Source organism: Pristiophorus japonicus, chromosome 7, assembly GCF_044704955.1.
Source record: "Pristiophorus japonicus isolate sPriJap1 chromosome 7, sPriJap1.hap1, whole genome shotgun sequence".
NCBI lineage: Eukaryota > Metazoa > Chordata > Chondrichthyes > Pristiophoridae > Pristiophorus > Pristiophorus japonicus.
Window position 1 is genome coordinate 72,820,627 of NC_091983.1, and position 27,163 is coordinate 72,847,789.

Sequence of the window (27,163 nt, forward strand, 5' to 3'; positions counted from 1 at the left end):
TGGTATGTTTTTGGGATAATAATGCCACCTAATGTAGTACGATAATGGAAATAATACATGTCCATTCACTGAATTACTCGCTTGTAAAAGCAATATTGAAATTCAGTAGAGCATAATGGTGTCCGTGTCAAATTTAGCATTATGTCCTCTTGAACTGGAAAAACATTCAACATAATTGCATATTTTCATCTTCCAAATGATTTATCAAGATAATGAAGCATTTGGAATATCACGACATTTAAAACATTATAACCGGCTGCCATTTAATGACCAGAACCTTTTAATCCAGAGGGGGTAAGGAGAGGGGGAACAGAGCAGGATATAATGTAAGGTCAGAATATCTTCAGAATAATGAACTGTAGGAGTTTCTGCACCTGCCTCCTCCCCTACCTGCCCCAAAGCAAGCGATCATCCAGTGTTCTGGCCACCTAATTAAATGGTGTCAACAGGAATGTAGCTTCATACTCGATCAAGAAAGCACAATTATCACAAATGCCTCAAATATTTAAAAACATTACATTTTAATGTACATAAACAAGTTTTTGAATACAAGTGTGAACATAGTTGACAGTGAAAAAAGCTTCAACACTTGAATCACTCTCTTAACTATTGTGCAGCCCCAATAAAAGTACATGGAAATGTAAATCCGTTTAAGTTTAAACTTAGTTATGCCATGCTTTAAATCAGGAAGAACATAGTTACATTGACTTGACTGATTTTTGATGTCTGAGCTATAGTTGATAAAGCCAAAATAAATGGCACTAACATTTAAAATAACCATCCACTTTGTTATTCTAAGTAAATGGTTTTCTTAAACTACAAAATAAATTGGTGAGATTTATCCAATTTGCTGACAGTTCTTAGAAATGTTCAAGAGCCCTTTCAACATTATTTACACTGCAAAATTTAAATTTAAAGACCCAATGATTCATTTTGTTTCCGTATTGATTCCATACTTTTCCTTGAGAATTTTGAGTTGCTCTTCCTTCTTCTTTGTATCCATCTTTTGAAATGCCTATAAAAAATTTGTTGGAACAAATGCTAAAAGGAAGATCGCTGTGTACACCACAAAAATAGCCAGACTTCTAAGCTACAAATTTACAAATGTGCATTTATCTCAATGGAAAATATATGAGTTACCAATTCTTAAAGTATTTGAAGGTTGCAAAGATCATTAACCACAAAAGTACACCTGGAAGAATTTACAGGACCAAGATTTCCAAAGTGCCTTGGTTCCATGTTGCACTTTTTAAGCAAGGCAAACAGTCAGCCATTGTAGTCTGCTCTAATGTATGATTGTTTGTGCATCCCTTATTAAGAGCAAGATACTGTAGAATACAACACTTAGAATTTCCCCCACTCCACAATCATGAACTAGATTCCTTTGTGTTCCCTGGCCACTATCAGGCTGAACTAGAATATTGAAATCTTGGCACCCTGAGCAGATTTAAACTTCACATCCATTGATAAGACCACTTCCAACTCTGCATCACTGCACACCTACCTCAGTCCCTCTGCTCCTGAAACTCTCATACATGGTTTTATCACCTCCAGACGTGACTACCCTCATGCACTTCTTATTCCACTCTCTTATAAACTCAAACTTGTCCAAAACTCTGCGTATCTAGTCCCACCCAAAGTGCTGTACTTGCTTCCTGGCCCCATACGAAATTTAAAATCCTTGTCGTTGTTCTATAAATCCCCACATAGCTTAGCTGCACTATTTCTACAATCTCCTCCAGCCCTATATTCCTTCGCATACAGTCCATTCCTGACTCCAGCAACCTGTGAAATCTCTCTCCCCTTTCATCCTCCATTGAAGCAGAGGCTTAAGCAACCCCAAAGTCTTTGGAACTTCCTCTCTAAATCTGTCTCTACCACTTTAAAAACCTTAAAACCCATCAACTCAACAAAGCTTTGGAGCACCCCATCTAATCTCTTTCCTGGTCCAGTGTCTGTTTTCCATACTCCCATGTGTGAAGTGCCTTGGATTTTTAAACATTAAAGGGATATACAATTGTTGATGTATCAATTCCTGTATCCATTATATCCATCATGCTGCACATTAAAATTGAGAGACAAGTACTGAAACACTTACCCTGTTTGCATTGTAGTATAAAACCACAAGGTATCTGTTGCATACATTGAATCCAGATAAGTGGTCACAAGCATTCTTGGCATCAAAAATGTCTTCATATACCACATATGCAGTTCCTCTCGTCTCAGGTGTATTTCCACTGCAATAAAATTAAGAGTTACTTACGCAAATTCAAGATGGTTAAAATTACATTGGTGGATAAGTTTCATTAATAGTTTACTCTAGCAATTAATTTGCAGAACTGACATTACTGTAATACAGAAAACACCACTTCATGCAGAGGGTAGTAGAAATTTGGAACACACTGTCTTTCTTCCCCCACCTCCCCAAAAAAACTGTCGAGGATTCGTCAATTGAAAATTTCAAAACTGAGATTGATAAGATTTTTATTAGGCAAAGTTATTAAGGGTTACAGAAACAAAGTGGATAGATGGAGTTAAGATGCAGATCAGCCAAGATCTAACTGAATGGTCGAACAGGCTCGAAGGGCTGAATGGACTACTTCTGTTCCTATGTATAGCATTTTTAAATCTCAGTAAGAACCATGAAATAAATTACAAAATTGAAGAGATTGCAAATTTCAGTAAAAATAAATGATTATTTAATATAAAAAGACACCTGCAAGCAACAGTCAACGTCTCCTCTTAATACTAGGTTTGAATTTGAAGCGAACCAATGGAATGCAAGTGTTTGTCAGATATCAGAGTCCCGGATGAAATGAGCATGGGCATTGTCAAACCAGCTTCCAAGATGTGTTTGTCCACAGCCTGAAACTATTAATAATTCTATACCACTTACAGTTTTATGAAAATGATAAATGTGTACTCTAGTGAAGTAAAGGGTACTTTTCAGAAGTTGGTGCAGGAAACAGGCAACTTAGATTGTGCTGTTCTGTACTTGGTTGATATGGATACTGGGTACCACGAGAGAGGAATGTAAAATGAATAAAAAGAACATTCCATTCCCCAAAAGTGGAAGGAAAACTTGAACCTGGCAGAAATCTCTTTCACAAACATCATACTATAAATAACCATATTGGTACATGGCAATGGTTAGGCCAAATGTTTTGAGTGGCATTAAAGAAAGAATATTCGAGCAAAATAGAGTACAGATTCCTCAGGGTGATACCAGGGGAGAGAAACTATTATGAAGAGCGAATTGATATTTCCACTGGAGCACAGAAGTCAAGAAGAGATTTATTAGAGGTGTTTAAAATTGAAGTGTCTTGACATTGTTGAGAGAGAAAGACTTTTTCTGGTTGGGGAATCAACGATGAGGAGTCAATTTAAAATTGTCAGCAGGACAGTGAGGAGATAGGTTAGGTAAAAGTTTTTCCAGAGTCATTATAGCATAGGATGCTTTGCCACAGAAAATAGGTAATGCAGAAATCATTGCATCTTTTAAGAGAACATTGCAAAAATATCTGAAGCAAATGATGCTACAGGGCTATATGGAAAGGATGCAGGGAGATTGTTTTGCTTTAATAACAAGATAGGCCAAATGACTACCTTCTGTGCTGCAAACATCTGTGCATAATGGTCTGCTTGCTTCAACCAGCACACAGCCATTACAAAATAAATTATGGAAATAAGAAAAGCACATTATTGCAGAAATATGCCCGAACTATAAATAGTATCACTGGAAAACTACAAGTCTTATTTTCAAAGTCTTCCAGTTTTTTTCCCCAAAACTATTTTTCTTTTTCCTCAACTCTTTCAAACTCTCAGTTTCTATTATTTCTACTATTATTTCTTTATTTCTACTAACTTGCTGATTCTAGCCACAAATGAAATACAAATAAATATTAAGCAAATGCATTCTCTCCACCTCCCCCAATACAAATTTCAATCTTTTGGGCCAAAACTTAAAAAAGTAGCTCTCAAATCTGGGACATTACACATTTAACCCTGCAACAAGGCACAATGAATCATGCGAGTCCCTAGTTTAACTGAACTTGCCTCATGTTAGGGAGACTGAAGCAAGCTGGAGTTTACTACTGGGGCTCTTATTAGGCTCTTGGAAAGCAATCTGGGAAATTCACACTGACTATTATTTTATTAATAAAGCAGTCTCTGTCTTTAACAGGCACAAAGCTGCCTAATACCTAATCAAGTTAAAGTTGACATCAGCGAGTGGGATAAAGGACGCCACTGCCCCACTGACAGATAGCCAAAGTCCCATTACATTTAGTAGTAGCAGGGGACTTCGCCCTGGTGTCCTGGCCAATATTTATCCCTCAAGCTACATCACTTTAAAAAAAAAACAGATTATCTGGTTTGTCGAACCTTGCTGTGCGCAAATTTGCTGTTGTGTTTCCTACATTACAACAGTAACTACACTCAATTGACTGCAAAGATCTTTGGGACATCCTGAGATCATGCAAGTCTTCCTTTCTTGGCAGTGAGCAGCTTAATTTCTTCATTCATATACTGGCATGCTCATATATAATTTTAGATTTTTTATAAAATACGTTTGGTTTTCACGTAGTGACACCTTTGAGCAACAATGGATCTTCCGCAATATTAGACAATATTCCGCAATACCTTCCAAGGTATTTGGCCTTAAAATAGTTGCATCTTCAGGACAAAACCGACACAAAGACTTAACTCTAGTAAGAAATAGAAGCAAGCAGTTGGCACACTTTTATGACCAGTGTACCGGAAACACAAAGATCACTTTGATCTCCCTTCTTTCGCTCCAAAGTTGTGCACTTCTACACATGTTGAGTCATTAAGCTGTCCGTTTGTCTTTTTTAGAACAATTCAGAGACCACACTGACTGCTGATAACATTCTCTGTTTTCTGTATTTATCTGTGATACACATATAGAAAACCATTGACCCCAGTTTACCTGGCTGCTATTTCAGACTGAACCCAGTGGTCTGAAGTGATAGTGCCCTGTTCAACCCTGAGCTTAGCCTTTTATGCCACATCCCATCATTCATTGAAACCATATCCTTTCATCTCAGAAGTATGTTCAACATCTATAACCCTGCCTCCCTGCCACCATTATTGCAACTCATACCATCACCTCAAGGATTCTTCCATAAATGCCAGTGTCATTTCTACCTTTTACAAATTTCAGCTCATCCAGAATACTGTTTGTACCCTCATAAGAACACAAGAACAAGAAATAGGAGCAGGAGTAAGCCATTCAGCCCCTCAAGCCTGCTCCGCCATTCAGTAAGATCATGGCTGATCTTCTACATAAATTCCACTTTTCTCCACTATCCCCATATCCCTCGATTCCCTTAATATCCAAAAATCTATCGATTTCGGTCTTGAATATACTCAATGACTGAGCCACCACAGCCCTCTGGGATAGAGAATTCCAAAGATTCATCACTCTCTGAGCGAAGAGATTTTTCCTCATCTCGGTCCTAAATGGTCCAGCCCCTTATTCTGAGATTGCGACCCCTGGTTCTAGACTCTACATCCAAGGGAAACATCCTCCCTGCATCTACCCGGTCAATTCCTGTAATAATTTTGTATGTTTCAATAATTAGCAATCTTGGGGGAAGAGTGACCATAATATGGTAGAATTCTTTATTAAGATGGAGAGTGACACAGTTAATTCAGAGACTAGGGTCCTGAACTTAAGTAAAAGTAAATTCGATGGTATGAGACATGAATTGGCTAGAATAGACTGGCAAATGATACTTAAAGGGTTGATGGTGGATAGGCATTTAAAGATCACATGGATGAACTTCAACAATTGTACATCCCTGTCTGGAGTAAAAATAAAACGGGGAAGGTGGCTCAACCGTGGCTAACAAGGGAAATTAGCAATAGTATTAAATCCAAGGAAGAGGCAAATAAATTGGCCAGAAAAAGCAGCAAACCTGAGGACTGGGAGAAACAAAGAATTCAGCAGAGGAGGACAAAGGGTTTAATTAGGAGGGGGGAAATAGAGTATGAGAAGAAGCTTGCTGGGAACATAAAAACTGACTGCAAAAGCTTCTATAGATATGTGAAGAGAAAAAGATCAGTGAAAACAAACATAGGTCCCTTGCAGTCAGAATCAGGTGAATTTATAATGGGGAACAAAGAAATGGCAGACCAATTGAACAAATACTTTGGTTCCGTCTTCACGAAGGAAGACACAAATAACCTGCAGGAAATACTAGGGGACCAAGGGTCTAGCGAGAAGGAGGAACTGAAGGAAATCCTTATTAGTCAGGAAATTGTTATGGAAATTGATGGGATTGAAAGTCGATAAATACACAGGAACTGATAGTCGGCATCTCAGAGCACTTAAGGAAGTGGCCATAAAAATAGTGGATGCATTGGTGATCATTTTCCAACAGTCTATCAACTCTGGATCAGTTCCTATGGACTGGAGGGTAGCTAATGTAACACCACTTTTTAAAAAAAGGAGGGAGAGAGAAAACAGGGAATTATAAACTGGTTAGCCGGACATTGGTAGTGGGGAAAATGTTGGAATCAATTATTAAAGATGAAATAGCAGCGCATTTAGAAAGCAGTGGCAGGATCAGTCCAAGTCAGCATGGATTTATGAAAGGGAAATCATGCTTGACAAATCTACTAGAATTTTTTGAGGATGTAACTCATAGAGTGGACAAGGGAGAACCAGTGGATGTGGTGTATTTAGACTTTCAAAAGGCTTTTGACAAGGTCCCACACAAGAGATTAGCGTGCAAAATTAAAGCACATGGTATCGGGGGTAATGCATTGACATGGATAGAGAACTGGTTGGCAGACAGGAAGCAGAGAGTCGGGATAAAAGGGTCCTTTTCAGAATGGCAGGCAATGACTAGTGGGGGTGCCGCAGGGCTCAGTGCTGGGACCCCAGCTATTTACAATATACATCAATGATTTAGATGAAGGAATTAAGTACAATATCTCCAAGTTTGTAGATGACACTAAACTGGGTGGCAGTGAGAGCTGTGAGGAGGATGTTAAGAGGCTGTAGGGTGACTTGGACAGGTTAGGTGAGTGGGCAAATGCATGGCAGATGCAGTATAATGTGGATAAATGTGAGGTTATCTACTTTGGTGGCAAAAACGTGAAGGCAGATTATTTGACTGGCGACAGATTAGGAAAAGGGGAGGGGCAACAAGACCTGGGTGTCATGGTACATCAGTCATTGAAAGTTGGCATGCAGGTACAGCAGGCGGTGAAGGCGGCAAATGGTATGTTGGCCTTCATAGATAGAGGATTTGAGTGTAGGAGCAGGGAGATCTTACTGCAGTTGTACAGGGCTTTGGTGAGGCTTCACCTGGAACATTGCATTCAGTTTTGGTCTCCTAATCTGAGGAAGGATGTTCTTGCTATTGAAGGAGTGCAGCGAAGGTTCACCAGACTGATTTCTGGGATGGCAGGACTGACATGAGGAGAGACTAGATCGACTGGGCCTGTATTCACTGAAGTTTAGAAGAATGAGAGGGGATCTCATAGAAACTTTTAAAATTCTGACAGGACTGGACAGGTTAGATGCAGGAAGAATGCTCCCGATGGTGGGGAAGTCCAGATCCAGGGGTCACAGTCTAAGGATAAGGGGTAAGCCATTTAGGACTGAGATGAGGAGAAACTTCTTCACTCAGAGTTGTTAACCTGTGGAATTCTTTACCGCAGAGAGTTGTTGATGCCAGTTCATTGTATATTTTCAAGAGGCAGTTAGATATGGCCTTTACGACTAAAGGGATCAAGGGATATGGAGAGTAAGCAGGAAAGGGGTACTGAGGTGAATGATCAGCCAAGATATTATTGAATGGTGGCGCAGGCTCAAAGGGCCAAATGGCCTACTCCTGCACCTATGTTCTATGTTTCTATCACCTCTCATTCTTCTAAACTCGAGAGCACATAGGTCTAGTCAACTCAATCTCTCCTCATAGGACAATCATCCCAGCCCAGGATCAGTTTGGTGAACCTTCGTTGCACTCCCTCTCTGGCAAGTATATACTTCCTTTGGTAAGGAGACCAAAACTGTACACAATACTCCAGGTGTGGTCTCACCGGGGTCCTATATAATTGCAGTAAGACATCTTTACTCTTATACTCAAATCCTCTTGAAATAAAGGCCAACATATCATTTGCTTTCTTAATTGCTTGCTGCACCTGCATGTTAACTTTCAGTGATTCATGTACAGGTAAACTACGCGCGGGTCCTGGGGGAAAGTCTGGCGACCGGGGAGATGCCCCTCTCTTGGCGCAGGGCAGCCATCGTCCTGCTGCCTAAGAAGGGCGATCTCTGCCTCCTTAAGAACTGGCGCCCGGTCTCCCTCCTCAGCACGGACTACAAAATCTTCGCCAGGGCGATGTCTGCTCGCCTTGGTGCCGTGCTGGACCACATGATCCACCCCGACCAGTCCTACACGGTCCCAGGCCGGACAATCCACGATAACATCCATCTGGTCCGGGACCTCATCCATTGTTCCCAGGAGGCTGGTCTGTCGGTCGCCTTCCTATCCCTCGACCAAGAGAAGGCGTTCGACAGGGTGGATCACGACTATCTGCTCGGAACTCTGCGCGCTTTCGGGTTCGGGACGCATTTCGTCGCCCGGATCCGACTTTTGTACGCCGCCGCGGAGTGTCTGATTAAGGTTAACGGGTCCTTGACGGCGCCCCTTCGCTTTAGGAGAGGGGTGCGCCAGGGATGCCCCATGTCCGGCCAGTTATACGCCGTTTGCGTGGAGCCTTTCCTGCGCCTCTTGCGGACGAGGTTGACGGGACTGGCTCTGCAAGGGCCGGGCGTGGAGGTCGTCCTCTCGGCTTACGCCGATGACGTGCTCCTCGCGGTAGAGGATCCCGCTGACCTGCGGAGGATGCGTGAGTGCCAGGAGATTTACTCGGCCGCGTCCTCCGCCAGGATCAACTGGGAGAAATGTTCCGGACTCCTGGTGGGTCAGTGGCGGGTGGACTCCCTGCCGGAGGAGCTCAGGCCTTTTGCCTGGAGCACGACCCATCTCCTCTATCTGGGAGTCTACCTTAGCCCCGACGAGGGAGCCTGGCCGGCGAACTGGCAGGAGCTGGAGGCCGAGGCCAAGGTCGCCGCTCGCCTAGGGCGCTGGACAGGACTGCTCCGAGTGCTGTCCTACAGGGGTCGAGCGCTAGTCATAAACCAGCTGGTGGCCGCAATGCTGTGGTACCGGCTGGTCACTTTGACCCCTCCCCCTGCGTTTGTCGCCAAGAGACAGAAGAAGCTGGTGGACTTTTTCTGGAACAACAGGAAGCACTGGGTCTCTGCTGCGGTCTTGAGTCTCCCGCTTGAGGAGGGCGGTCAGTCGTTGGTGTGCGTCAGCGCCCAGCTCGCGACTTTCCGTCTTCAGACCCTGCAGAGATACCTTTACGTCGAGCCCCCTCCTAGGTGGTGTGCTCTGGCGACGTATTTCTTCCGCCAGCAGCGCGACCTCAATTATGACACGCAGCTCCTGTTTGTGAACTTGGGGGGTGCCAGGACCGCCCTCCGGGAGCTGCCTGTCTTTTACAGGGAACTCATCAGGGTCTGGAACAAAGTCTCCACCAAGCGCAGCTCTCCGCCGGCTGGAGTGGCGGCCGTCCTGCAGGAACCGCTGCTCGGGAATCCGTACCTCCACGGCCGAGGTTTTATGTGGCGGTCGGAAGAGAGGGCTGTGGCTGGTGAGGTGACCAGGGTCAGGGACCTGCTCGATGGCGGAGGAGCGGGCTGGATGGCGCCAGACACGCTGGCGCGGCGCCTAAACTCTGCCAACGTCCGCCACGCGGCCGATGCCATCGAGTCGCTAAAAACAGCTCTGGGCCCTGACTCCGTTAGGTGCATCGAGGAGGCTCAAGCACGTGGGGAGATCCCGTCCGAACTGACCCCCGTCCGGACGGAATTCCTCATCGGCGCCAAACCCCGGAACCTCCCTCGGGGGCCGGCGCCTCACAACTTGAGCCGCCTCGGGGAAATCCCCTCCGTGCCTTTCAGTTCCGCGCGGAGGGGTTTCCTGTACGGGCTGCTCCTGCACACCCTCAACTTTGCCATCCTCGCCGGCCGTCCGGACACGCCATGGCGTACCATCTTGCCGTCCGGAGGAGGCGGGGGTCCCCGATGGAGGGCACTCTACGCAGGGGTCCTCCCACTATTCATCGGGGACTTGGCCTGGAGGGTGGTGCACGGAGCAGTGCCGTGCAACAAATTTTTAAGCCGGTTCACGGACTCCCAGGCCGCCTGCAATTTCTGCGGTCTGGAGGAGTCCGTGTTCCATGTTTTTATTGAGTGCACGAGGTTGCAGCCCCTGTTCCATTATTTGAAGGGGCTGCTCCTGAAATTCTGGCTGCACTTCAGTCCCACTCTCCTGATCTTTGGGCACCCTGTGCGGAGGGGAGCAGGTAGGTCCGAAGGCCTCCTCGTAGGACTGCTCCTGGGCACGGCCAAGGGTGCCATCAGCCGGTCCAGGCAGCGGGCGGTCGAGGGGGTCGTTCAACCTGACTGCCTGCCTCTCTTCCGCTCTTACATCCGGTCCAGGGTGTCCTTGGAGATGGAGCACGCGGTGTCCACCGGTACGCTCACAGCCTTCCGCGAGAGGTGGGCACCGGAGGGACTGGAGTGCATCATCACGCCCGGCAACTAAATTTTAATTTGATTTTACGTTTTAAAGTTTAATTTGTTTTAATTGCCGGTGCTTTTAGTGTCCCCTTCCCTTTTATAGGGGGCACCGGAGAAATTGTGATTTTAGTGCCCAAAAAAAAACCAAAAAAAGGAAAAAAAGGGCCTTGTAAATGTCTGGTGTGTCACCCAGATCGGGTGGCACAGTTTAATGTTTATGTTTTGCAGGTAGACTCTAAAAGAGTTTCATGTACAGGTAAACTACGCGCGGGTCCTGGGGGAAAGTCTGGCGACCGGGGAGATGCCCCTCTCTTGGCGCAGGGCAGTCATCGTCCTGCTGCCTAAGAAGGGCGATCTCCGCCTCCTTAAGAACTGGCGCCCGGTCTCCCTCCTCAGCACGGACTACAAAATTTTCGCCAGGGCGATGTCTGCTCGCCTTGGTGCCGTGCTGGACCACATGATCCACCCCGACCAGTCCTACACGGTCCCGGGCCAGACAATCCACGATAACATCCATCTGGTCCGGGACCTCATCCATTGTTCCCAGGAGGCTGGTCTGTCGGTCGCCTCCCTATCCCTCGACCAAGAGAAGGCGTTCGACAGGGTGGATCACGACTATCTGCTCGGAACTCTGCGCGCTTTCGGGTTCGGGACGCATTTCGTCGCCCGGATCCGACTTTTGTACGCCACCGCGGAGTGTCTGATTAAGGTTAACGGGTCCTTGACGGCGCCCCTTCGCTTTAGGAGAGGGGTGCGCCAGGGATGCCCCATGTCCGGCCAGTTATACGCCATTTGCGTGGAGCCTTTCCTGCGCCTCTTGCGGACGAGGTTGACGGGACTGGCTCTGCAAGGGCCGGGCGTGGAGGTCGTCCTCTCGGCTTACGCCGATGACGTGCTCCTCGCGGTAGAGGATCCCGCTGACCTGCGGAGGATGCGTGAGTGCCAGGAGATTTACTCGGTCGCGTCCTCCGCCAGGATCAACTGGGAGAAATGTTCCGGACTCCTGGTGGGTCAGTGGCGGGTGGACTCCCTGCCGGAGGAGCTCAGGCCTTTTGCCTGGAGCACGACCCATCTCCTCTATCTGGGAGTCTACCTTAGCCCCGACGAGGGAGCCTGGCCGGCGAACTGGCAGGAGCTGGAGGCCAAGGTCGCCGCTCGCCTAGGGCGCTGGACAGGACTGCTCCGAGTGCTGTCCTACAGGGGTCGAGCGCTAGTCATAAACCAGCTGGTGGCCGCAATGTTGTGGTACCGGCTGGTCACTTTGACCCCTCCCCCTGCATTTGTCGCCAAGATACAGAAGAAGCTGGTGGACTTCTTCTGGAACAACAGGAAGCACTGGGTCTCTGCTGCGGTCTTGAGTCTCCCGCTTGAGGAGGACGGTCAGTCGTTGGTGTGCGTCAGCGCCCAGCTCGCGACTTTCCGTCTTCAGACCCTGCAGAGATACCTTTACGTCGAGCCCCCTCCTAGGTGGTGTGCTCTGGCGAGGTATTTCTTCCGCCAGCAGCGCGACCTCAATCATGACACGCAGCTCGTGTTTGTGAACTTGGGGGGGTGCTAGGACCGCCCTCCGGGAGCTGCCCGTCTTTTACAGGGAACTCATCAGGGTCTGGAACAAAGTCTCCACCAAGCGCAGCTCTCCGCCGGCTGTCCTGCAGGAGCCGCTGCTCGGGAATCCGTACCTCCACGACCGAGGTTTTATGTGGCGGTCAGAAGAGAGGGCTGTGGCTGGTGAGGTGACTAGGGTCAGGGACCTGCTCGATGGCGGAGGAGCGGGCTGGATGGCGCCAGACACGCTGGCGCGGCGCCTAAATTCTGCCAACGTCCGCCACGCGGCCGATGCCAACGAGTCGCTAAAAACAGCTCTGGGCCCTGACTCCGTTAGGTGCATCGAGGAGGCTCAAGCACGTGGGGAGATCCCGTCCGAACTGACCCCCGTCCGGACGGAATTCCTCATCGGCGCCAAACCCCGGAACCTCCCTCGTGGGCCGGCGCCTCACAACTTGAGCCGCCTCGGGGAAATCTCCTCCGTGCCTTTCAGTTCCGCGTGGAGGGGTTTCTTGTACGGGCTGCTCCTGCACACTCTCAACTTTGCCATCCTCGCCTGCCGTCCGGACACGCCATGGCGTACCATCTTGCCGTCCGGAGGAGGCGGGGGTCCCCGATGGAGGGCACTCTACGCAGGGGTCCTCCCACTATTCGTCGGGGACTTGGCCTGGAGGGTGGTGCACGGAGCAGTGCCGTGCAACAAATTTTTAAGCCGGTTCACGGACTCCCAGGCCGCCTGCAATTTCTGCGGTCTGGAGGAGTCCGTGTTCCATGTTTTTATTGAGTGCACAAGGTTGCAGCCCCTGTTCCATTATTTGAAGGGGCTACTCCTGAAATTCTGGCTGCACTTCAGTCCCACTCTCCTGATCTTTGGGCACCCTGTGCGGAGGGGAGCGGGTAGGTCCGAAGGCCTCCTCGTAGGACTGCTCCTGGGCACGGCCAAGGGTGCCATCAGCCGGTCCAGGCAGGTGGTCGAGGGGGTCGTTCAACCTGACTGCCTGCCTCTCTTCCGCTCTTACATCCGGTCCAGGGTGTCCTTGGAGATGGAGCACGCGGTGTCCACCGGTACGCTCGCGGCCTTCCGCGAGAGGTGGGCACCGGAGGGACTGGAGTGCATCATCACGCCCGGCAACCAAATTTTTATTTGATTTTACGTTTTAAAGTTTCATTTGTTTTAATTGCCGGTGTTTTTAGTGTCCCCTTCCCTTTTATAGGGGGCACTGGGGAAAAATTGTGATTTTAGTGCCCAAAAAAAAACCAAAAAAAAAGAAAGAAAAAAAACCAAAAAAAGGAAAAAAAGGGCCTTGTAAATGTCTGGTGTGTCACCCAGGTCGGGTGGCACGGTTTAATGTGTTTTGTTTTGCAGATAAACTCCAAAAAGAGTTTCATGTACAGGTAAAATGTGATTTTAGCGCCCAAAAAAAAAACACAAAAAAAGGAAAAAAAAAAAGGGGCCTTGAAAATGTCTGCTGTGTCACCCAGGCGGATGGCACGGTTTAATGTTTGTTTTTTTTCAGGTAAACTCAAAAGAGTTTCATGTACAGGTACTTCCAAAAGAGTTTCATGTACAGGTACAAGGACACCCAGGTCCCTCTGAACAGCAACATTTCCCAATCTCTCACCATTGAAAAAATACTCTGCTTTTCTATTTTTCCTACCAAAGTGGATAAATTCACATTTCTCCACATTATATTCCATTTGCCATGTTCTTATCCATTCGCTTACCTTGTCTATATCCCCTTGAAGCATCCTTGCACCCTCCTCACGACTTACATTCCCACCTAGCTTTGTCTCATCAGCAAATTTGGATATATTACATTTGGTCCCCTCATCCAAATCATTGATATAGATTGTGAATAGCTGAGGCCCAAGCACTGATCCATGCAGCACCCCACAAGTTACAGCCTGCCAACCTGAAAATGACCCGTTTATTCCTGTCCTCTGTCCGTTAACCAATCCTCAATCCATGCTGGTATATCACCCCCAATTCCATGAGCACTAATTTTGTTTAATAACCTCTTGTGTGGCACCTTATCAAATGCCTTCTGAAAATCCAAATACACCACATCCACTGGTTTCCCCCTTATCTAATCTGCTCGTTACAACCTCAAAATACTCCAACAGATTTGACAAACATGGTTTCCCTTTCATAAATCTGAGTTGACTCTGGTCAATCCTATTATTATTTCCCAAGTGCCCAGTTACCACGTCCTTAATAACAGATTCTAGCATTTTCCCTACTACTGATGTCAGGCTAACTGGTCTGTAGTTCCCCGTTTTCTATCTTCACTCCTTTCTTAAATAGTATCCTCAACATCGTAATCCTTGTCAAGCACCACTGGCTCTCTGTATCCCAGTAAATGGATCTTCAAATCCATTCAATACTTACTTCCTCCACCTTAGCTGAGCAACCTCTGCACTAATTCCAGATAACTGCTTGTTCCCTATTCCCATTGCATTTTCATATTCAGCTATCAATTTTTTGCCAAAACCACTTTGCCTTGCTACCTCTCCTTCCCAGTCTTCAAAATCTCCTCAAGACTACTCTCCTAAATGGTGTTTGACCTCATCCCTCTTCCAATTCTATCTTTTCCAATTTGGTGTCCATTTCTCTGCCTTGTCAAGTACTCACACATTCTTCAAATGACGAGTACATAATTGCAAGTATTTTGCAAATACAATTTTCTTCTGAATTTCTTGAGAATACTTTTTCAATCCAACAATCAAATATCCACAATATTCTTTCAGACCTCAGAAAAACAACTGGCTAACAAGACCTTATGGGCCCAAGTTTCCACAGGATAAAAAACGGGCGCCCAGCGCCAGAAAAAAAACACGCTATTCTCGAGCGCTTTGCAGCTCCTTGTCTGTTTGGCGCGGCGCCCAGGGGAGCGGAGCCTACACTCGCGCCGATTTTGTAAGTGGGAGGGGGCAGGTACTATTGGAATTAGTTTTTTTCCTGCCGGCAACGCTGCGCGTGCGCATTGGAGCGTTCGCGCATGCTCAGTGTGAAAAGAAACATTGGCACTCGGCCATTTTTGTAGTTCTTTGTAGCTGTTTAATTTTTGAACATTTTTTAATAAAACCACATTGCCATCAGTACATCAGCACTGAGGCTTCCCTTCTCACTGTCTCCTTCCCCTCCCTCCCCCCCCCCCCGCGGCAACAAGCCGCTGTCTCCTTCCCCTCTGCGGCAACAAGCCGCTGTCTCCTTCCCCTCCCTCCCCTGCGCGGCAACAAGCCGCTGTCTCCTTCCCCTCCCTCCACGGCAACAAGCCGCTGTCTCCTTCCCCTCCCTCCCCTGCGCGGCAACAAGCCGCTGTCTCCTTCCCCTCCCTCCCCTGCGTGGCAACAAGCCGCTGTCTCCTTCCCCTCCCTCCCCTGCGCGGCAACAAACGCCGGTTTCCTTCGAACGATGGCTGAAGCACTTTCACACAGGTAGGAAGATGGTTTATTTAATCTTTTCTTTGCTTATAAATGTTTATTCAGGTTGGATTTATTTGTAGAAGTATAAATAAGGATTGATTGTAGAATTTAATGAGTTCCCTTCCCCCCACCACCCCCCCCAACCTCGTTCTGGACGCCTAATTTGTAACCTGCGCCTGATTTTTTAATGTGTAGAATAGGTTTTTTCAGTTCTACAAAAATCTTCACTTGCTCCATTCTACTTTAGTTTGGAGTACGTTTTCACTGTGGAAACTTTGAAATCAGGCGTCAGTGGCCGGACACGCCCCCTTTTGAAGAAAAAATTCTGTTCTAAAGTAGAACTGTTCTACCTGACTAGAACTGCAGAAAAAAAAATGTGGAGAATTGCGATTTCTAAGATAGTCCGTTCTCCACCAGTTGCTCCTAAAAATCAGGTGCAAATCATGTGGAAACTTGGGCCCTATATGTTTGCTTCAGTCTCTTCTAGTGCTTCTGCCACTTGCACTTACTCCATCCAGTCATAGAAAATATTGAACAGTAACAGGATAAATAGACAATGATTAACTGAGCTAGAAAACATCATGAAAATATTACTGAGACTTAAAAATGTTGAAGAACACGGTGGTGGGGAGGCAATTTCATAACATATACGATAGTTCAATAGAACTGCAAAATAATAAGCCGCCAATGCAGAAAATACTCCAACATTTTTGGAAAGAATTAATTTTCCACGTCAATTAACCCTCTTGCATCTCTAGAGCATGCTCTGCCATATTAGCTTTGAAAGGAAAGACTTGCATTCATATAGCGCCTTTCTTGCCCTCAGAATGTCCCAAAGCACTTTACAGCCAATGAAGTGTGCTCACTGTTGTAATGCAAGAAACACGGCAGCCAATTTGCGCAGAGCAAGGTCACACAAACAGCAATGTGAAAATGAGCAGATAATATAGGTTTGTGATGTTGATTGAGGGATAAATATTGGCCAGGGCATCAGGAGAATTCCCTTGCTCCTCCTCTTCAAAATAATGCCATCAGATCTTTTATTCCACCCAAGAAGGGCCTCGGTTCAATGTCTCATCTGATCCAAAAGACAGCACCTCCAACACTGCAGCACTTCCTCAGTATGGCACTGAAATATCAGCCGAGATTTTGTGCTGAGTCTCTGGAGTGGGATTTAAACGCACAACCTTCTATCACAGAAGCAAGAGTGCTACCAACTGAGCTACACAAGTAACTTGGCTATGAAGATTTGCTTAACTGACTAATTCAGGGCAGTTTTGTGCCATTTTCTCTTTGTTGCTCAGAAACCAAAAGTAGTACTGATAAACCTCATCTTCCAGAAGCTACAGCAGCTCTGGTGCAAATCGCAATAGAGACTGGAATTTAAATTCACATCTCCCAATCAGTATGCCCAATTCTTTATTATAGCTGCTGGCCCACCCAATAGCATAATTGGCACCCTCTTTAAACATGCTGTTGGGAGGCATGATGACAACTGCAATAAAAAAAACCTTTCAATTAGAAGAAAAACACCATCAGAAATATCAGTACTTACACTCTGATTTGCCGGATTGGTCCATACTTCCCAAATATATCATACATTTCTTCTGCCGTTATTTTGTACGGCAAATTTCTTATATACAAGATACGGTTTACTTCAGGAGGCAAACGAATCTGAAATAAGATAACAAATTAATGGCCCTGAAATTGCAATGTCTTCCATGGTGTACTCTCAAGAGTATGCTTTCGACCTGCCTGCGTCCCTGGGCACGGAGTGCAGCAGCTCAGAGTGGGAAACCTGAGAGTTTGGCAAGTGAGAGAGTTCGGTGAAGTGGGGCGGGAGGTGTGGCTTTGCCTTGTTTTTCTGCAGAGCGGCAGTGCACCTGAATGGGAGCAGACCGAGGTCCGAAAGTGGGGATAAGAGCCACAGCAGACCTGCAACTTAAAGGAACCTAATACGGCCAATGTGATCTCCTGGACTAGTTTTGATCGGCCACCTGAACATGAGTTCTTTGGTGGCTGCACAGTCCAATACGAGAACCACAGTCTCGGTCACAGGTGAGGCAGATGGTCGTTGAGGGAAGGGGTGGATGGGACTGGTTTGCCGCGCGCTCTTTCCACTTCCTGCGCTTGATTTCTGCACGCTCTCGGCAACAAGACTCGAGGTACTCAGCGCCCTCCCAGATGCGCTTCCTCCACTTAGGGCTGTCTTTGGCCAAGGTCTCCCAAGTGCCAGTGGGGATGTTGCACTTTATCAGGGAGGCTTTGAGGGTGTCCTTGTAACATTTCCGTTGCCCACCTTTGGATCGTTTGCCGTGAAGGAGTTCCGAGTAGAGCGTTTGCTTTGGGAGTCTCGTGTCTGGCATGCGAATTATGTGGCCTGCCCAGTGGAGCTGATCAAGTGTGGTCAGTGCTTCGATGCTGCGGATGTTAGCCTGGTTGAGGACGCTAATGTTGGTGCATCTGTCCTCCATGGGGATTTGTAGGATCTTGCAGAGACATCGTTGGTGGTATTTTTCCAATGACTTGAAGTGTCTACTGTACATGGTCCATGTTTCTGAGCCATACAGGAGGGCAGGTATCACTACAGTCCTGTAGACCATGAGCATGGTGGCAGTTTTGAGGGCCTGGTCTTCAAACACTCTTTTCCTCAGGCGACCGAAGGCCAGTGCGAATAACTAGGGAGGTAGACAGGGTTTTAAACTAAATAAGGGGTGAGGGGTGGGGGGTGGGGGGGAAAGAGAGAGAGAGGAGGGTTCCGGTGGAGAGAAATCTAGAATGCTAAAAAGAAAAGAAAAGGAAGCAATGCAAAAAAGTGATTGTGGTAAGGATAACCAGATTGTGTCAGGAAGGGTCAGAGCATACAAACAAAAGAGTGCACTAACAAATAGGGTCCAGGTAAGAAAAAATAGCAGTAAGACAAATAGGGCTATAGTACAAAATAATTTTAAGATATCTAATAATGTTAAAAAAGACAAATCTAAAAGCACTGCATCTGAATGCACAAAGCATCCGTAATAAGATAGACGAATTAACAGCGCAAATGGATACGATATAATTGTAATTACGGACACATGGTTGCAGGGTGACCAGGGTTGGGAACTGAATATCCAAGGATATTCAATATTTAGGAAAGACAGGCAAAAAGGAAAAGGGGGTGTTGTGGTGCTGTTAGTAAAGGATGAAATCCAAGCAACAGTGAGAATGGATATTGGCTCAGAAAATCAAGATGTAGAATCAGTCTGGGTGCTGCTAAGGAGCACCATGGGGCAGTAAACATTGGTGGGAGTTGTCTATAGGCCTCCAAACAGTAGTGGTAATGTAGGGGATGGCATCAAACAGGAACTGTAACAAGGGTACTACAGTAATCGTAGGTGATTTTAATCTACATATAGACTGGCCAAACCAAATTAGTAATAATACTGTGGAAGATGAATTCCTGGAGAGTATACGAGATTTTTTTTTTAAAAAAGACCAGTACGTTGAGGAGCCAACTAGGGAACAGGTTATCCTAGATTGGGTATTGTGCAATGAAAGGGGTTAATTAACAGTCTTGTTGTGCGGGGGCCTTTAGGGAAGAGTGACCATAACACGATTGAATTCTTTATTAAGATGGAAAGTGAAGCAGTCCAATCCGAAACTAGAATCCTAAATCTAAGCAAATGAAACTACGAAGGTATGAGGAATGAATTGGCTATAATAGATTGGAAAGATTTATTAAAAGGCATGACGGTGGATAGGCAATGGCTAACATTTAAGGAACGAATGCATGAATTGCAAGTTATACATTCCTTTGTGGCGCAAAAATACAAAAGGAAAAAGGGTCCAACCATGGCTAATCAAAGAAATTAAGGATAGTATTAGATCCAAAGGAGTCATACAAAGTTGCCAGAAAACGTAGCAAGCCTGAGGATTGGGAGCAGTTTAGAATTTAGCAAAAAAGGACCAAGAGATTGATTGAGAGTTTACGAGAGTAAACTTGCAAGAAACATAAAAAACGACTGCATAAGTTTCTACAAGAACGTAAAAAGAAAAAGATTAGTGAAGACAAATGTAGGTCCTTTACAGTCAGAAACGGGAGAATTTATAATGGGGAACAAGGAATGGCAGAACAATTAAATAAATACTTCGGTTGTCTTCAAGGAAGAGGACACAAATAACGTCCCAGAAATGCTAGGGAACCAAGGATCTAGTGAGCAAGAGGAATTAATGGAAATGATTAGTAAAAAAATAGTGCTGGAGAAACTAATGGAACTTAGGGCAGATAAGTCCCCAGGACCTGATGATCTGCATCCCAGAGTACTATAAGAGGTAGCCATGGAAATAGTGGTTGTCATCGTCCAAAATTCTATAGATTATGGAACAGTTCCTGCAGATTGGAGGGTGACAAATTTTTTTTAAAAGGGAGAGAGAAAACAGGGAACTACAGGCCAGTTAGCCTAACATCAGCAGTAGGGAAAATGCTAGAGTCTATTATAAAGGATGTGATAACAGTACACTTGGATAATATCAATAGGATTAGACAAAGTCAACATGGATTTATGAAAAGAAAATCATGTTCGTCAAACCTACTGGAGTTTTTTTTGAGGATGTAACTGATAGAATAGATAAGGGAGAACCAGTGGATGTAGTGTATTTGGATTTTCAGGCCTTTGATAAAGTCCCACATAAGAGCTTAGTGTACAAAATTAAAGCACGGTCTTTTTCGGGGTGGTGGACAGTGACTAGTGGGGTACCACAGGGATCAGTGCTTAGGCCCCAGCTATTCACAATATATATTTTTATATATATGCATATATTTGGATGAGGGAACCAAATGTAATATTTCCAAGTTTGCTGACAACACAAAACTAGGTGGGATTGAGAGTCGTGAGGAGGATGCAAAGACCCCTACAAAGTGATTTAGATAGGTTGAGTGAGTGGGCAAACACATGGCAGATGCACTGTAACGTGGATAAATGTGAAGTTATCCACTTTGGTAGAAAAAAACAAAAGGACAAAGTATTATTTAAATGGTGATAGCTTGGGAAACATCGATGTACAAAGGGACCTGGGTGCCCTTGTACACCAGTCATTGAAAGCAAACATGCAAGTGCAGCAAGGCAAATGGTATGTTGGCCTTCATTGCACGAGGATTTGAGTACAGGAGCAAGGATGTCTTACTACAGTTATACAGGGCCTTGGTGAGACCAAACCTGGATGCAGTTTTGGTCTCCTTACCCAAGAAAGGATATACATAGAAGGAGTGCAGCGAAGGTTCACCAGACTGATTCCTGGGATGATAGGACTGTCTTATGAGGAGAGATTGAGTTGACTAGGCCTGTATTCACTAGAGTTTAGAAAAATGAGAGGGGATCTCATTGAAACATATAAAATGCTGACGGGGTTGGACATACTAGATGCGGGGAGGATGTTTCCCCTGGCTGGGAAGTCTAGAACAAGGGGTCACAGTCTCAGGATATGGGATAGGAAATTTAGGACTGAGATGAGGAGAAATTTCTTTACTCAGAGGGTGGTGAACCTGTGGACATCACCACCACAGAAGGCTGTAGAGGACAAGTCACTGAAGGAGGAGATAGATAGATTTCTAGACACAAAAGACATCAAGGGGTATGGGGAGAAATGAGGAATATGGAGTAGAGATAGAGGATTAGCCTAACATCTGTGGTTGGGTAAATGTTGGAGCCCATTATTAAAGAAGCAGTAGCAGGACATTTGGAAAAGCAAAATGCAGTCAGGCAGAGCCAGCATGGATTTATGAAGGGGAAGTCATGTTGGCAAATTTACTGGAATTCTTTGAGGATGCAACGAAAAGGGTGGATAAAGGGGAACCAGTGGATGTGGTGTATTTGGACTTCCAGAAGGCATTTGACATGGTGCCATATAAAAGGTTACTGCACAAGATAAAAGTTCACGGGGTTGGGGGTAATATATTTGCCTGGATAGAGGATTGGCTGATTAACAGAAAACAGAGAGTTACATAAATGGTTCATTCTCAGGGTGGCAATCAGTAACCAGTGGGGTGCCGCAGGGATCAGTGCTGGGACCCCAACTATTTACAATCTAGATTAATGACTTGGAAGAAGGGACCGAGTGTAACATAGCCAAGTTTGCTGACGATACAAAGATGGGAGGAAAAGCAATGTGTGAGGAGGGCACAAAAAATCTGCAAAAGGACATAGACAGGCTAAGTGAGTGGGCAAAAATTTGGCAGATGGAGTATAATGTTGAAAAGTGTGACGTCATGCACTTTGGCAGAAAAAAAATCAAAGAGCAAGTTATTATTTAAATGGAGAAAAATTGCAAAGTGCTGCAGTACAGCGGGACCTGGGGGTGCTTGTGCATGAAACACAAAAGGATAGTATGCAGGTACAGCAAGTGATCAGGAAGGCCAATGGAATTTTGGTCTTTATTGCAAAGGCGATGGAGTATAAAAGCAGGGAAGTCTTGCTACAGTTGTACAGGGTATTGGTGAGGCCAAACCTGGAGTACTGCATGCAGTTTTGGTTTCCATATTTACGAAAGTATATACTTACTTTGGAGGCAGTTCAGAGAAGGTTCACTAAGTTGATTCCGGATATGAGGGGATGGACTTATGAGGAAAGGTTGAGTAGGTTGGCCCTCTACTCATTGGAATTCAGAAGAATGAGAGGTGATCTTATCGAAACATATAAGATTATGAGGGGTCTTGACAAGGTGGCTGTAGAGAGGATGTTTCCACTGATAGGGGAAACTACAACTAGAGGGCATAATCTTAGAATGAGGGGCCACCCATTTAAAACTGAGATGAGGAGAAATTTCTTCTCTGCAGGTTGTGAATCTGTGGAATTTGCTGTCTCAGAGAGTTGTGCAAGCTGGGACATTGAATAAATTTAAGACATAAATACAGTTTCTTAAATGATAAGGGAATAAGGGGTTATGGGGTGCAGGCAGGGAAGTGGAGCTGAGTCCATGATCGGATCTGTCATGATCGTATTAAATAGCGGAGCAGGCTCGAGGGACGTATGGCCTACTCCTGTTCCTATTTCTTATGTTATCATATTGAATGGTGGTGCAGGCTCGAGAGGCGGAATGGCCTACTACTGCACCTATTTCCTAATTTCTATGTTTACACTACTGTGCACCTGGAGTCCCGAGACTGCAACTGTTCACAGCCTGGACGTAAATTTGTAAATGTCTCACGGGTCGGAGACGGACTCATGAGGTACGCCTCCGACCACAATCTCTGGACCTTCGTTAACTACCCTCCACCTGCCGCTCATCTGTACGGATTTCTGGAGGTGGCACTGCTCCTGGGCACGGCCAAGGGTGCCATCAGCCGGTCCAGGCAGCGGGCGGTCGAGGGGGTCGTTCAACCTGACTGCCTGCCTCTCTTCCGCTCTTACATCCGGTCCAGGGTGTCCTTGGAGATGGAGCACGCGGTGTCCACCGGTACGCTCGCGGCCTTCCGCGAGAGGTGGGCACCGGAGGGACTGGAGTGCATCATCACGCCCGGCAACCAAATTTTAATTTGATTTTACGTTTTAAAGTTAATTTGTTTTAATTGCCGGTGCTTTTAGTGTCCCCTTCCCTTTTATAGGGGGCACTGGGGAAAATTGTGATTTTAGTGCCCAAAAAAAAACCAAAAAAAGAAAAACACAAAAAAAAAAACAAAAAAAAAGGGGGAAAAAAGGGCCTTGTAAATGTCTGGAGTGTCACCCAGGTCGGGTGGCACTCTTTAATGTTTATGTTTTCGCAGGTAAACTCAAAAGAGTTTCTGGAGGTGGCAAGCTTTCCTTTGATAGCTCAGTTGGTAGAGCAGAGGACTGTAGTAGCAATATGCAGCAAGATTATCCTTAGGTTGCTGGTTCAATTCCGGCTCGAAGGAGCTGGTGTTCTAAGGTCGGGTGGCACGGATACATGTTTTATGTTTTGCAGGTTAACTCAAAAGAGTTTCTGGAGGTGGCCAAGTTACTTAACCGCTGCTTGGCGCTCGCTGTTGACCAGCCCTTGATTGTACCATCTACGGTCATTATGGTAGTAGGTTTTAACAGCAGACCTGACCTTCTGGCGACCGCAACAGGATCAATATTAAGAGTACAAAAAGAAAGCACCAACAGACAGGACTGGGTAGTTCATTGGGGGAACCTCGCTGTTACCTGGAGCACAGTTGCCAATCAGGCGGCGGGTTGGCAGGTGAGACAACAACTTGTATTTATATAGCGCCTTTAACCTAGTGAAACATCCCAAGACGCTTCACAGTAAAAGTTATTCGAGCAGAAAGACCCAGTGGGTGAAAACCCGCCAGGGGTGCCCGCGGCTCACCGCCGGGACCGGGACCAGCACCACAGCTGGGCAATCGGCCACCGTCAGTGAGACACCGGCAGGCGCGGGGAGCAGGACGCCAGGTGAGACCCAGTGGGACTCAGGCTGCCCGCGGCCTAGCCCAGCCCGGTGTGAGCGCCGGCGCCCCGAACGGACGGGAGGCCCAGCAGACCCAGAGGTCCGGCCCAGCCCGGCCCGTGCGGATAGGAACGGCCACCCGACTGCCGCTGAGTCCCGGTGCTCGCCGCTCGCTCACTCACTCTCACTCACTCACGTTTGCTCTTTTCGCCGCTTGCATCGCCATCCTGCCTGCGCGGACTGTCCTCGGTTGTTGGAGAGAAACAAATCGAACAGAATGTGGCCGCTCGCCGCGATCCAACCGGAAGTGAGACGATGATTTGCGTCACTTGCGCCGTGACGTCACGCGCCCTGCTCACGTGTGTGTGTGTGTGTGCCCTCGGGGAGCGCGAGCAGTGGGTGTTCCTGGGGCAATGGGTTTGGTACAACAGTAGTTACATTACTGGACAGGGTAATCCAGAGGTAATACAAAAGCAAAATACTGCCGATGATGGAATCTGCAATAAAAACAGAAAATGCTGGAAATCTCCGCGGGTCAGGCAGAGAAAGCAGAGCTAACATTGCGGGTCGGCGACCCTTCGTTAGTAATCCAGAGGCCTGGACTAATGCTCCATAGACATAAGTTCAAATCTCTCCACGGCAGCTGGGGAATTTAAATTCAGTTAACTAAATAAATCTGGAATTAAAAAGCTAATGTCAGTAATGGTGACCGTGAAACTATCGGATTGTCGTTAAAAACCTATCTGGTTCACTATTGTCCTTTAAAGGAACTAAATCTGCCGTCCTTACCTAGTCTGGCCTATGTGTTATTCCAGACCCACAGCATGGCTCTTAACTGCCCTCTGAAATGGCCTAGCAAGCTACTCAGTTGTACCAAACCACTATGAAAAAGACACCCCACAGACTGCAGCGGTTTAAGAAGGCAGCTCACCACCAGCTTCTCATGGGCAACTAGGGATGGGTAATAAATTATGGCCTTGCGAGCAATGCCCACATCCTGCGAATGAATTTTTTTTTTAAAGCACCAGTGGGTGTTCCTGAGCCACTGAGGTGCCAGCAGCAAGTCTTCTGGATCACCTTTAAAGTTTTAAATTAAAGTTCATGTTTGCATTGATCCCAAACTAATTACCAGTTAACTGAACTTGGTGCAGAAAAGCTGCAAGTGTTGGAAATCAGGTCAACTTTTCAGTGACATAGACCATTATAATTGTGGAAGATGAGCAAATCACTTTGTAGGGTGGAAGAGAAAGAGAGGAGGAAAGGTGACAAGAGATACTTGAAAATTGCCACCTAATTTCAACAACAACAAATTGAATTTATATAAAAAATAAAGCAGAAAATGCTAGAAACACTCATCAGGTCAGGCAGCATCTGTGGAGAAAGGAAAGAGATTAGGTTAAAGTTTCAGGTCTACAACCCTGAATTCAGATCTTGCTGTGCTGATTAACAATTAATTTACCAATGTGACAATAGGGTTAAGAACATCCCTTTTCAAACCCACAAGTTTAAATAAAACCAACCAGCGACTAAGTACAAATATCAGGAAAGCAAAGAGAGAGCATGAAATAATGTTGGCAAGTAAAATCAGGGAAAACCCAAAGATATTTTATAAATACATTAAGAGCAAGAGGATCACTAGAGAAAGAGTGGGGCCTATTAAGAGACCATAAAGGAAGTCTGTGTATGGAGACGGAAGACATGGGTAGGATTCTTAATTAATACTTTGCATCCGTTTTCACAAAAGAGAGGGGCGATGCAAACTTTGCAATGAGGAAGGAGGAGTATGAAATATTAGACAAGATAAACATAGTGAGAGGGGAAGTATTAAGGGGCTTAGCAACTTTGAAAGTGGATAACTCCCCAGGCCCAGATGAAATGTATCACAGGCTGTTAAGAGAAGCAAAAGAGGAAATAGCAGAGGCTCTGACTATCATTTTCCAATCCTCTCTGGCTACAGGTGCGGTGCCAGAGGACTGGAGGACTGCTAATGTTGAAAAAAGAAAAGGATAGACCGAGTAATTACAGGCCAGGCAGCCTAACCTCGGTGGTGGAAATATTCTTGGAAAAAATCCTGAGGGATAGGATAAATCTTCATTTGGAAAGACATGAATTAATCAAGGGCAGTCAGCATAGATTTGTCAAGAGAAGGTCATGTCTGACTAACTTTAATTGAATTTTTTAAGGAGGTAATCAATAGGGTCGATGAAGGCAGTGCGTATGATGTAGTGTATATGGATTTTAGCAAAGCTTTTATAAGGTCCCACATGGCAGGCTGATAATGAAAGTAATAGCCCATGGGATCCAGGGCAAAGTGACAAGTTGGATCCAAAATTGGCTTGGAGGCAGGAAGCAAAGAGTAATGGTTGATGGGTGCCTGAAAGGCTGTATCCAGTGGGGTTCCGCTGGGCTCAGTGCTGGGTCCCTTGCTGATACGTCCTTACTACACAGTATAAATGCACACAAGGCCCATGCTTGAGAGAAGGTCAGTCTGTGACCTGTCCTTTATTCCTCAGCACTCAAGTGATGAAGGTGGGTGGAGCTTCCCCTTTTATACCTGAAGGTCCAGGTTAGGAGTGTCTCCCACTTAGTGGTCAGTGTTCTCACGGTGTACAACTTGGGTCAGTTTATACATGGGTTACAATGCTGGTTGAATACATGACATCACCTCCCCCCCCCAAAGTCTTATTGGGATCACAGGTTGAGTCTCTCTGGTGGTTTACGCTCCCTTGTAGAGCGCCTGAGTTGGGGCTCCGGTTGTTGGGCGCTGGCCTGATTGTCTGCCGTTTGCAGTGCCTCAGGCCTGTCCGGACTGCCCACAGTGACTGGGCTCTCCTCCCTTTGGTTCCGGTGTTCGGTCACCTGTGGTGGAGTGAACTCTATATCGAGTTCTTCCTCTGCTTCTTCTATGGGGTTGCTGAACCTCCTTTTTGTTTGATCCACATGTTTGCGGCAGATTTGTCCATTGGTAAGTTTAACTACCAGAATCCTATTTCCCTCTTTGGCAACCACAGTGCCTGCGAGCCATTTGGGCCCTGCAGCGTAGTTGAGGACAAAAACAGGATCATTTACATCAATACATCACGCCCTCGCATTCCTGTCATGGTAGTGATATTGTGACTGGCGCCTGCTCTCGACAATTTCTTTCATGGTGGGGTGTATAAGGGATAATCGGGTTTTGAGCGT

At 46.1% G+C, this 27,163-nt stretch overlaps 1 protein-coding gene and 1 non-coding gene across 2 annotated transcripts; one reads left to right on the plus strand and one right to left on the minus strand.

Annotated features, from left to right (window-relative positions):
* Positions 1 to 497: 497 nt before the first annotated feature.
* On the minus strand, positions 498 to 24,308 carry sf3b6 (splicing factor 3b, subunit 6). The gene is made up of 4 exons (XM_070884382.1): positions 24,177 to 24,308; positions 17,154 to 17,272; positions 2,099 to 2,237; positions 498 to 1,015 (listed from the first exon to the last, which is right to left on the minus strand). The coding sequence occupies exons 1-4, from the start codon at positions 24,204 to 24,206 to the stop codon at positions 929 to 931; spliced, it is 375 nt and encodes a 124-aa protein (XP_070740483.1). The 5' UTR covers positions 24,207 to 24,308; the 3' UTR covers positions 498 to 928.
* trnay-gua (transfer RNA tyrosine (anticodon GUA)) lies at positions 23,373 to 23,465 on the plus strand. The gene is made up of 2 exons: positions 23,373 to 23,409; positions 23,430 to 23,465. It is a non-coding gene; the product is annotated as a tRNA-Tyr (tRNA).
* Positions 24,309 to 27,163: the final 2,855 nt, after the last annotated feature.